The 12558-nt window shown below is 37.1% G+C and overlaps 1 protein-coding gene across 9 annotated transcripts in view; it reads right to left on the reverse strand.

The window, feature by feature from the left end:
- Positions 1-395: 395 nt before the first annotated feature.
- The window catches only part of PLEKHA5 (pleckstrin homology domain containing A5), a 239848-nt gene continuing 227685 nt past the window's right edge, over positions 396-12558 (reverse strand). For 6 of the 9 annotated variants that reach the window (XM_035729176.1, XM_027592894.2, XM_027592890.2 and 3 more), the window contains 6 exons: positions 9574-9783; positions 8535-8675; positions 8014-8138; positions 6135-6283; positions 3250-3355; positions 396-1256 (listed from right to left, as the gene is read on the reverse strand). In XM_035729176.1, the coding sequence (XP_035585069.1) occupies positions 3261-3355; positions 6135-6283; positions 8014-8138; positions 8535-8675; positions 9574-9783 (720 nt within the window). In that variant the 3' untranslated portion in view covers positions 396-1256; positions 3250-3260. The remainder of the gene's footprint in view (positions 1257-3249; positions 3356-6134; positions 6284-8013; positions 8139-8534; positions 8676-9573; positions 9784-12558) is intronic. The other 3 variants (XM_027592897.2, XM_027592895.2, XM_027592904.2) reach the window with 1 other exon arrangement.

Genomic DNA, 12558 nt, shown 5'->3' on the forward strand with positions numbered 1-12558 from the left:
AACTATGTTCTGGTCCAAATTCTGTCATTAAATATAATGTGACTGTGGCCCACTCAATTTATCTCCCTGGGCCTCAAGTTCCTTGAGCTCTCACATGGGAGAGCCGGCCTGGATGGCAGAAAAGGTCTTTTTATGATGTTGTCTACAGTGGTAAGATTAACAGACTACTGTTTCATCGAGAAGTCCCTTGAGTCTCAGACTTTCTATTTATTTTAATTAACTTATTTTTTCAAAGATTTATTTTTCTCAAGTAATCTCTACACCCAGCGTGGGGCTTGAACTCACAACCCTGAGATCGAGTGTCACATGCTCTACTCACTGAGCCAGCCAGGTGCCCCACAGACTTTCCACTTTACATGGGAAGAGCAAAAATTCTAACACAAGTGATTTAAGAACATCAACATTTATTTAACATGATAAAAAAGAAATGAGATATGAACATTTGCATTTAAACAATAGTAAGGAGCCTTTAATACTTACATGTGCTCATTGTATAATATATACACAATGAACATAATTACATTTGTACACAAACTAAGTACTGGATTTGAAAACTGCTTATTGCTGTACACATCTATCCCAATTGAAGTATAAGCCCAGTCCTTTAAAATACCTACATTTTAAATTGTATTTTTAAGAAAAAGTAAGCGGTAACATTTGTGTTTAAGCTGACAAGAGTGTGGCAGTAACTGCTGACATTGCAATCTGACTGAGAAATAATTATAGCAGAAAACAGGACGTACTTCACTTAGCAATAATAAAATGACACATTTTAAATATATATATAAAATTTTTACAAATCAAGTGTGAAACAAAGCATTGCAGTAGCCAAAATGGGAAGAAAAAAAAAAAAAGGAAAACAAGCTTCATTGGAAATAATAACTAAATTTCTGTACTGAAAAAGCAGAAAGAAATATAAATCCACCTAAACTTTAGAAACATCAAAATCTGTAAATCAGCAACTAAGTAAGATCTGGCTGTAGACAGCACATTAAAAAAGCACCTTTACTTATGTGCTCTGAAATCATAGCAGCAAGCTGGTGTCAGAACAACAACCTTGAGATTATGGAGTGTACATATGATCCATTAAAGCTGTTTGGAATAAACATTTTCCAGAAGTGATAAAATGATGCTCTGTGGCCAAAAGCATCAGAACTATGAATTTCATAGATTTAAAATATACTGTACAATATCTTCTCACATTGCTGAAGGTCCATGTCTTTAGTTTTGAATGGTTTCAACAGGAGTCGGTATAGCTGAAAAATAGAGACCGGGGAAAATTACTTGACATCTGCAAAGTTAATGAGTGACAATTTCCTAGAGTAACTGAGGGCGGTGTTCTCTAACAACGGAACTGACGAGCATGGCCACGGAAATCCTAAGACATAATACAATGGAAGGACATTTTCTTGTCATTTCATAGGTTTAATTCACAAAGCCAAGAATGCAATTAAATAACAATTCAGAATAAAAAAAAAAGTAACCAAATTTGTGGCTGAATCCAAAAGATCAACAAAATGAGCAAAGATTTGCATAACTTTGCTAAGATATATATTAAGCTGCCTATGCAACAGCGTCATTTATAAACCTTTCCAAAGGTTTATATAAACCTGCCCAAACGACTAAGTCAGCGGGATTACATACACACAGTGAGAAGACAGAAAGTAATACCGCTTTGAGTGCCGAGGCAATAACTGGACCCCATTCCAGTAGGTCATGCCACTAGCTCTTAGAATGAAAGTAAAACGAAACAAAATCCAATAATAACAACTTAAGGAACCTGGAAATGTACTTGAGTTGCAACTGTACATACTCTTTATTGTCAGACAACATTCTTTATTATCACTGGCTGTGTACGAAGAACGGTAACCTGTTTATTGAACCAAAAGATAATGAGACTGGATTTTAATGTACACTTCTCCACTAAGATGGACAGAGGCCATCTATCAAGTCCTTGCACAAGATGAATCAAATAAGCATGCTGACTGTTCCTATTCTGGTATTTTTCTGTCACTAGTGGCAACTGTCACTTCAAAACACAGTAAGTTTAAAAGTTTAAATGCCTGAGTGACAGAGGTAAGACTCTAACAAACAGGTGGTTTGTAACTCCAGAAAGGATGTCAATCCTGCATAAATACCAACTGACAAACAAAGGCCTCTTCTAGGCTCTATGTAGACATAATCTTAAATAGAAGTTACAAATATGACGAGACAGACATAAATCCTTCCGGATGAACAAAAGGACACAGGTTATAGTTGCTACAAAAAGGTATGAATGGAAGAAGATTCTAGAAAATAAGCACTACTGGGTAAGTCAATTTAGTATTTGTACAAATTTATTTTGAGAATCTAAAAGTCAAAGAATATGTTAGCAACAATGTTTGTAGTATCTCTATGTATTTTTGCTGCTTATAATTGTTTAACAGAAACTGGTGATAACCCTAAAGCATACAATATTCCTAGATCTGGTAGATGGTATGAGAAAAAAAATGCAGAAAAAGGCATAACTAACTCCATATCTCAGTTTTCCTGAAAAGTAAAAAAAAGAGTATATATCTACAAATCCAAAACTGCAAATAAAATTTAGCATTTTTCTATAAAATTATTAAAAGACCTTAGGAAATTATTCTCAGCTCTTAGACTGTGGCCCAAGGAACAATGTTCAAGTAAGGATTCCTCCTTTCCCCGGCCCCACCCACAGCTTTTTTAGTAGTGATCTCCCTTACTTAAAAAAAAAATAATTATTTCAAAATAATTTCTGATAGATCTTAACGACTCCATGTAGCTGGCCGCACCACAAACACTCCTTTGTACTTTAAGATAATTAACAGACTCCCCACGCGGTAGACATGTCACATGAACTGTAAAAAACATTACTTGATCAACATGTAATTGCTTCCACAGAATTCTCAGATCCGACTATGGAAAGTAATGCTAAGTGGGAGCACAGCTACAAAACACCGTGAGGCTTGTCTTGGCACAGGCCATCCGCTCTTCGTTTTGCTGTTTTTATGCACGATGAAATAAGAGACAGAGAAATTTTGTCACGTAGCAAATCACTGGAAGGGCTGATGTTGGAGATCTGAGTGATTGGCCATGGCCCAAATACACAGCCTCCTTGCCCTGCCAGCGATCCCTAATGCACAGTCCAGGATCAATCTCAAGTTTTTGTTCACCAAACCAATGAGTGAATAAAACTCCAGTTAAAAACTCAAGTTCAAGCACAAATGCAAAGGGTAACGGACGTACTTTTTCCGGGACTACACACACATGAAATGGGATCCCTCTGTGAGCTGCGGCTGAGTAGCTGGAACGGGCGATGCTGAGGACTCAGGAGATGGGGACAGACTTTGCACTAAAACACACCAAGAGAACGCAAAAGGTAAACATCTTTAGGACACATCTGGAGAAGGAAATCTGGATGCTGTGATCCCATAAAATAAGAACATGCTTCAGGAAGGAATTAATAGCTGTATCTGGGTTCTTTGAAATTGACAATTGATTATTATTTAGCATGAAATGTCTCTTGAAGACTATTTAAAAATTCTTCTTCCTCCTATACCTTAAGCTTAGACATTGTACACAATGTTTTATGTCAATTGTACCTCCACAAAATTGGAAAAGAAAATTCTTGTCGTCGTCCCCCCGCCTTTTTTTTGGCTTTGAGGTTAATTTTTAGGTGTCTACCTATGAATCACTCTTGTTGGGTCTCACTTTTTTTTTAATTAATTAAAACAATTTTTTTAAAAGTACGCTCTGCCTAACATGGGGCTTGAACTCACAACCCTGAGATCAAGAGTCCCATGCTCTACTGGCTGAGCCAGCTGGGAGCTTCTGGGTCTCACTTGTTTTTTTTTTTTTAAGATTATTTATTTATTTATTTGAGAGAGAGAGAATGAGAGATAGATATTTATTTGAGAGAGAGAGAATGAGAGAGAGCACGAGAGGGAAGAGGGTCAGAGGGAGAAGCAGACTCCCTGCTGAGCAGGGAGCCCGATGTGGGACTCGATCCCGGGACTCCAGGATCATGACCTGAGCCGAAGGCAGTCGCCCAACCAACTGAGCCACCCAGGTGCCCCTCTGGGTCTCACTTTTAAAAGCCTTTCTAGGGGGCGCCTGGGTGGCTCAGTTGGTTAAGCGACTGCCTTCGGCTCAGGTCATGATCCTGGAGTCCCGGGATCGAGTCCCGCGTCGGGCTCCCTGCTCAGCAGGGAGTCTGCTTCTCCCTCTGACCCTCTTCCCTCTCGTGCTCTCTCTCTCTCATTCTCTCTCTCTCAAATAAATAAATAAAATCTTAAAAAAAAAAAAAAAAAAGCCTTTCTAGGGGCGCCTGGGTGGCTCAGATGGTTGAGCGTCTGCCTTCGGCTCAGGTCATGATCCCAGGGTCCTGGGATCGAGTCCCGCATCGGGCTCCCTGCTCCTTGGGAGCCTGCTTCTCCCTCTGCCTCTGCCTCTCTCTCTCTGACTCTCATGAATAAATAAATAAAAAAACAATTAAAAAAAAACCTTTCTAGTTCCATGCAGCTAAATACCATCGACAGTCTAAATGTTGTGATTTTAATACACTCACACGCTTTATGCAGTCGTGCCAAAACAAAAACAGAAAGTGGTCTTTGACAATTAAAAAAAAAAGTGAGAATTCCTGTGCATAATGCCTTATAAATGAGAGAGGCAAAAGACAGTGCTTAATATCTGTTACAAGGAAACATGACTTATCACATAAATTTGCACGTTATATGTATATAAATTGTAGAGAATACTGCCAGACTCCCATGTTCTTCCTAAGAACAGTCCCAAATAATTGAATTTCACTGTATTTGCCCTTTTGCAAAATGATGGGGAGGAGGGTGAAAGTAGGGAGGATTACTATTTTTTTTAAAGATTTTATTTATTTGAGAGACAGTGAGAGAGAGAGAGACAGAGAGAGAGAGAAAGAGAGTGCACAAGCAGGGGGAGGAGCAGAGAGGGAGAAGCAGACTCCCCGCTGAGTGGGGAGCCCAATGCGGGGCTCGATCCCAGGACCCTGGGATCATGACCTGAGCTGAAGGTAGACACTTAACCCACTGAGCCACCCAGGCACCCCAGGAGGGAGGATTATTAAGAATGGTTTTTTGCTTATGGACTATGAGAAGCAATGTTGATAATGTGCACTAGTTGTATGATTCCCCCATCCCCATCCCTTCCCAAATATCATAAAGAAAAAAAGAGAAAATCAAATCTGTGAAGGGAAAAAAAAAAGAAACCTGAAAGTAGCATAGACATTTTTATTATTTTATTTTTTAGTTAAAAAAATTTTTTTAGAGAGGGAGGGAGGGTGAGGGGACGGGCAGAGGGAGAGGGAGAATCTTAAGCAGACTCCACGCCCAGCACAGAGCACACGAGGCTCGATCTCATAACCCTGAGATCATGAGTTGACCTGAAATCAAGAGTTAGTCCGTTGCTTAACCGACTGAGCCACCCAGGAGCCCCTATCTTCTGACATGGATGGATGATGGTCTTTGAGAGAAGATCACGATCTTCTATCAAAGAAAAACCTAGGGCGCCTGGGTGGCTCAGCTGGTTAAGCGACTGCCTTCGGCTCGGGTCATGATCCTGGAGTCCCGGGATCGAGTCCCGCATCGGGCTCCCTGCTCAGCAGGGAGTCTGCTTCTCCCTCTGACCCTCTTCCCTCTCGTGCTCTCTGTCTCTCATTCTCTCTCTCTCTCAAATAAATAAGTAAAATCTTTAAAAAAAAAAAGAAAAAAAGAAAAACCCAGATGTGGATTATAGCAGTGGCTAAACAAACCTGTTCTACTAGTTTAGGTATTAAATCTTGTACAGTTCCCAAAGTGGTAGTTTTGTGACTATTCTGAGAATCCAGCCTCAGAGAAACAGGTATGTTTTCCAAGTTCTGGAAGATCTTTTTAGACAAAATTTATGGTATACGTGTTAAGGTTAAGATGAAGAGAGAGTGAGAGAGAGAGAGAAAGAAGTGATCCCCAAGCCAGGACACTCTGTGGATCTAGACCGAGGTCCCCTTTCCATCCTTTCCAGAAGTGGCATCCTTCCTGAAGGTGCATGTGGGAAGGCAAAATATGAATTCAGAGGTTCAGAGGAAACCCCAGGGAGAAAAGTATGAAATGTGTAATATCTACCTGCCATTGTTTGATTTCCTCTAGAAGCCTCAGGAGTTTGTTCATAGGAAACAATCGTTTCTTCCTGCTCATGAAGATTGCCCTTTATATTCTCTTCAGGGTGGCTTTCTGCTTTATGATTTGTGATCTGTATCTCATCTTGAGGGCTACTGAAAATAGATTGATATTTTAAAACTTGTTATTACAAAATACAGTAAATTTTTTTCTTCCAATTTGTCATTATGAAAATGTTTGACCATACACAAAAGATGCCACCATCTATAGCTAGTAACTGCTAACACTTTACTTGTAATCTCTTTTCTCCCCCCTTTATAGAAATTTTTAAACATAAAAAAATGAGAGCAAATAATACACGAAACCTGTGCACTCAGGTAATCCACATTTTACCAATCTTGTTTCACCTAAACTCCCAGTCCCCTACTCTCCAAATTATTTTAAAGCAGATTCCAGACATATCATTTGATCTATAAACACTTCAGTTTGTATTTACAATACCTTAGTGTCATCAAATATCCAGTCAGTGCTCAAATTTCCTGATTGCCTCATTATAGCATTTTACAGTTATTGGTTTCAAAAAGATCTGAAGTCTAGGTATTGTATTTGCCTGACAAGTCTCTTAAAGTTAACTTTAATCTAAAATAACCCATCGCACACATCCTTTTTATTCTTTGCCACTTAGGTGAAAGAACCTGGTTTATCCGTCCTACATAGTTTACCACATTCTGTATTTTGATGATTATATTCCTCTTATTTTTCATAAACTGATAAGGACTTTGAGGCTTGATCAGATTTAGATTTTAGGGGGAAAGGTAATATATTTCATTAGGTGGGGTTCATGCACTGTTGCATGAACAGGCTGTTTCTTTTCGTGATGTTAAAAATGATCAGTGAGTTCAAGGTTTCTTGATCCACTCAATTTCCCTGTCAGATTTTCAGCTTTTCCAGCCATTGAGGAATATTGTTCAAATCCTTTATTTCATTAGGGTTAGCAAAACAGTGGTATTCTCAGTCTTTCACTCCTTATTGAATGAAATTCTTCTAAAAAGAAAACTATTTCCTCGAAAACTTTCTGGCTGCAGTTTATTTGGGAAAGGCAGGATAAACACTTGATTCTTTGCCTTTATGTAGCAGGTTTTGGAATAAGAAGTCAATTCCTTAGCATTGTCCAAAGTGGCCAACAAACTATTTTTTGTTGTTGTTGGGTCATGAAACTCACAGGTTTTAACATACTAGATGTGTTTTAATCTATGCCTATTGACAAAACAGCAGGTTTTTTTCCTTATCAGCTATTGCCAAAAGTTTTTCAAACTCGATCTTGCTATTCATAGAAGAAATAAAGGCATTCCAAATAACATTAAATCACAGCATTTCTTTTTTCCAGCTCTGGTAATTTTTCTAATGAAGGGTGGGATTGAGGACATACACATAAGAAGGCCAGTTAAGAAATACAGCTAAAAAGTAAATAGCGTATCACACTAGCTTTTGGAATACATCAGATACCTTGGTTTTCTGATGTGTGTCTATACGATCCATTATGCAGGCAATGCTGAGGTGCTGGCTTTGATACAGAGCTTATGTATCTTTCTATGCTTTTTAAAGGTCCTTACTGAACTCCTAGGTGCTAAGCATAGAGTTAAGTGCTATACCTGTGTTTTCTTAATCGTCGCAACACATTCGTGATATAGACGCTATTATTATCCCATTTTTACAAGGAAGGAACCTGCAGTTTAGGGAGGTTATGCAAGTTGCTCAAGATCCTACAGCTCTTAAGTAGCTAAGCTGGCACAGGAATCCAAGACTTTTTGACTCCGAAGTTCCCCATTCTTAAGTGTTACATAATTTTGGGAGTGATTCCTTTCTCACTTTCCCTAATTATTACCTGTATGAAACATCCTCGGGCATTTTCTCTTTGTTTCCCTCTTTATCCATCACTTCCTCCGAACTTACTCCATTTGGTTCAGGTTTGAAAAGTGTTTTGGAAAAAATGTCCTCAGTTTTTTTAAACTATAGAATAAGAAGAAAAATGATTCAAAAGAGAAGTTTGTTAAAAAATGATATCCTGTCAAATAGTTACTGAAATACATCTTTAGATTCAAGTATATGAAAAATATTTGCCCAGAGGGATGATGCACATTGCTAATAGCTAGCAGCTCTGAGATATAAGATTCTTTAATTGGGGTTAACAGTAATTTATTCTAGCCTTGATTATGTTTTAAATGTTCAATTAACCCATTTTTTGATGTAGTGAATACATCACTCAAGTTAAACAAAACCTATCATTTCACTTAGACTTATGGTCTCTGCAATGAAATGAAACGTAATTATTTTCAACATTACCACTTGATCTAATGTTCAGAAATCTACCCCTGTGGAATATTTGTTCTAAAATAATCTCTCTACCTCTTTGCCGAAATCCGTATTTGGAGGTTCTGCTTCTTTTAGTCGAAGAATTTCTGCCGTGGGAGTTTCATGGTTTGGCTTGACATCATTTTCTCTAATGACGGTATCCAATTCCTTAATGTTATCATCCCTTCTTCGAGTCTGTCCAAAAGATATATAGCAGAGAGTCATACCACGAAGCCATGTACAGTTTTGGATAGCACCTGTTAGTTTTCACTCACAAGGAGGTTTCCTTATGAAAACCAACAGAGGAAAAAAAATATATACATATATATCAGTATTTCACACATTTTTTCCCCATCTCTTTTAATCATCCATCCTGTACTTTGTAGAATGTGTAATTATTCAACCGTTATTCTGTTGGATCTTTAGTAGCAGTGCCCGCCAGCTCTTGATTAGATGGCAAGGGGATTTCTAGGAAGGAAGAGCAACATTTCAGCTGATACATGTGTACTAACAGGGACAACCAGACAGAAGCCACTCAAACAGATTCCCTAGTCTGCTATCTTTGTATTTATGAATTGGGGTAACAAACAAATCGTAAGAAATGGAATGGTGTCACTTTACAAGGGTGGGGTTGGGATGTGATGAATAGTAGGCTGAGAACTTTTATTTAGAAGCTCTCTCCTATTACAATTTAGGTCATGTTAAATTAGGACAAAGAGTAATACACATTATATTGGAGGGGGAATTGGGGACTATCTTGGCATTTCACAGTTGCTGAAAGCACTTTTATCTTCTTAGTATCTCTGTGAAGTCGATGAGATGGGCTATATCGTCATCTGATTTACAGCAGAGAACAGTGAGTCCACAACTGGTACAAGGACACCCAACAAGTAATACAGCTCTGACTTTTTGAGTTCCGGGCTATTTCCATTTGATTAAGCTGTCTTAGCTTATTATTATGGGAATTAAATAATATAAAATAACTATCCATACTGTAGACATTTTTGAAAACCCATCAATCATGTAACTCCATGATCCTGATTCAAGTGATGTTAGATTTACACAGAAGAATGATTAAATGCAATAGATATACCTGGGTAATCCTAAAGGGATTATCCCTGAAACCTGAAGGACTCTGTAAGGGTGACTGGTCTAAAGCACCAATAACATTTAATCCTTTTTTCTTTTCCCTCAAGCATGCTTGTTGATGTCTCCTTATTCTTTCCATTTGCTCTTCCACAGTCATCCTAGGTCGGGTACTTTCAGCCAAACAGAGCTGTTCCACTGCACTTCTGGGCCTTTCCTTTAAGTTAAACATAGACATATGAATACAAGGATGCAGAATAACTTCTGAAAAGTATGTTGGAATAAAAAATGTTCTAAAATGCATTCATTTTGTTCTCTAAGTCAAAAGTAGAGGCTTGTTAACACCGGAAAGGCAAACTGTTTTATCCTTCACTAGTAATTGGTGATGCATGGTCACTGTAACAGGAAATTGTATAAAACTCAAACTAGGAAAGGGCACAGCTTCTAAATATAAGAGATTTATTTTATTTTTAAAAAAATTTTCCCCAAGATTTTATCTTTAAGTACTCTCTACACACAATATGGGGCTCGAACTTATAACCCCGAGATCAAGAGTTGCATGCTCTACCAACTGAGACAGCCAGGCACCCCAGAGATTTATTTTAATGAAAATGTGATGTTTTAAGTGACACATTTACTGTGAAAAGACCTGCAGAGAAAAATCCTTAGTTCGTGATCAATAACATAACTATTAAAATATTATTTTCCATAAATCAGATGGTTTTATTTGAAAACTTTACATATATATATATATGACCCATTTTTATGGTTTACTGAAGGGTTTAAAAACATTTGTCACATTAAATAACCAATTCTTACTTCTTACTTTCTTACTAAAGATGTAAAACAATATTGGTATAAAATGCAAAAGAAGAACTTCAATATTAGTCATAAGCAAATTTTAGCTTATTTTATATAATAGAACATTTAAAGATTAAACATATGCTAGAATTCATGGCACAGAATCCATAGGTTTCTTTATGTCTCTGGTCTGAGTTGGTAGGGACTGACTGTGAGACACTGGTGAAGCTGCTTGCTTTTGAAAAAACCCAGGGTGGAGGTAAGCATTTCTGTGATGAAGCAGTATATCAGGCAAACCCTCTAAGATCTTTTCTCACTCCCGCAATCTAAAAAATGCCTGGAGGCGGGGAGCAATAGCTCTAGAGCCATTTTCTTTTTTTTCTTTCTTTCTTAATAATGATTTTCTTTTTTTTTAAAAGATTTTATTTATTTGAGAGAGCGAGCACACACATGAGAGCACAAGCAGGGGGAGGGGCAGAGGGAGAAGCAGGTTCCCCACTGAGCAAGGAGCCCCACTTGGGGCTCAATCCCAGGACCTTGGGATCATGACCTGGGTCGAAGGCAGATGCTTAACCAACTGAGCCACCCAGGCGCCCCAACTAGAGCCATTTTCAATTGTATAGAAAAAATATCTTAAAGAGCTCAAATAAAAACTAAAAGGGAGAGGAAAATGAAAAGCCTTAATGTGCAGAAGTGATGGTGATTCTCTTTCATATGTAAAATAAAACACATTTGCTTTGGAAAACAAAACACCAAAAAACCAAAAAAACTATTAAAAAAAAGCAAATTCTAGATACAGATTGGGAATTGGCTACTATAGCATCCCTTTCCTTTTGTTATTTTAGATTTTATTAAGTTTATTATTTTATCCTTTCATTTTTAGTAACTACAAACATGTAGCCTTCCTCGCTTTTCTACTCTTATGCAAAAATGTCACACTGCAACTTCGTTTTCCAAGTTGTCATATTGTAAATATCTCCTGTTTTTAAATGTCAAATATTGTCAATTTTTAGATTTTTTTCTCCAGTGATAACTGGAAAAGAGTATCTCACTGCAGTTTTAGTTAGTATTTATAAATTATTATGGGGTTGAACAATTATCATATATATTTTCCATAAAGAAACTCTTAAAAATAACTGACATATATTCATTCCTCATATATTATGGAACTTGTCTGTTATAGTCCAAGTATTTTAATCTAGCACTGATTTTGCTTATAAAGGTCTTTCCTGTACCAATATTATATAACTGTAGTCTTCCATAATTTTCCTACCTGTATTTGGTTATGTACAATTTTCTACTACTTAAGATAGTTATGTTTTAAAAAAAGATAGTTATAGAATACAAACTCCACTAATATCTTTCTTCTTCATCTCAACACACATTTTTTTTTTTAAGATTTTATTTATTTATTTGAGAGAGAGAGAATGAGAGATAGAGAACACGAGAGGGAAGAGGGTCAGAGGGAGAAGCAGACTCCCTGCTGAGCAGGGAGCCCGACGTGGGACTCGATCCCGGGACTCCAGGATCGTGACCTGAGCCGAAGGCAGTCGCTTAACCGACTGAGCCACCCAGGCGCCCACATTTCAACTTTTTTTTTAATGTAAGCTCTACACCCAATGTGGGGCTTGAATTCATGGCTACGAGATCAAGAGTTGCATGTTCTACTGACCAAACCAGCCAGGCATCCCTTAACATGCATTTTTATTTTAAATTTTATTTTATTTTCTTAAGATTTTATTTTTAAGTAATTTCTACACCCAACATGGGGCTTGAACTCAAAACCCTGAGATAAAGAGTTGCATGCTCTTCCAACTGAGCCAACCTTTTTCTGTTTATTTTAGCATTATAATTTCCAAAGAAAATAGCCTTTCAATCAGTAAAAAAAATGCCTATGAACAAATGATACTATTATAAAACCATGACTGCTAATGGTAATATTGATATATAGAAATTCATTAATTTTTATTCTACAATAATTATTTTTCTAGGTCTTTATAATTTTGTACTAATTAAAAATATATTTCTTGTATATAAATTTGTCAGATGTTTTGGGCATATATTTTGTAGCTGTAGTTTAATATCTTTCAAGAATAACCATAAATCTTATCATTTGTAGTACTTTTCATTCTTACAGTTTAAAATTATCAAATTACTTCATACCAAATTAGTAGAGAATTTATAAAGATGA

This window comes from Zalophus californianus, chromosome 9 (genome assembly GCF_009762305.2).
Source record: "Zalophus californianus isolate mZalCal1 chromosome 9, mZalCal1.pri.v2, whole genome shotgun sequence".
Lineage (NCBI taxonomy): Eukaryota > Metazoa > Chordata > Mammalia > Carnivora > Otariidae > Zalophus > Zalophus californianus.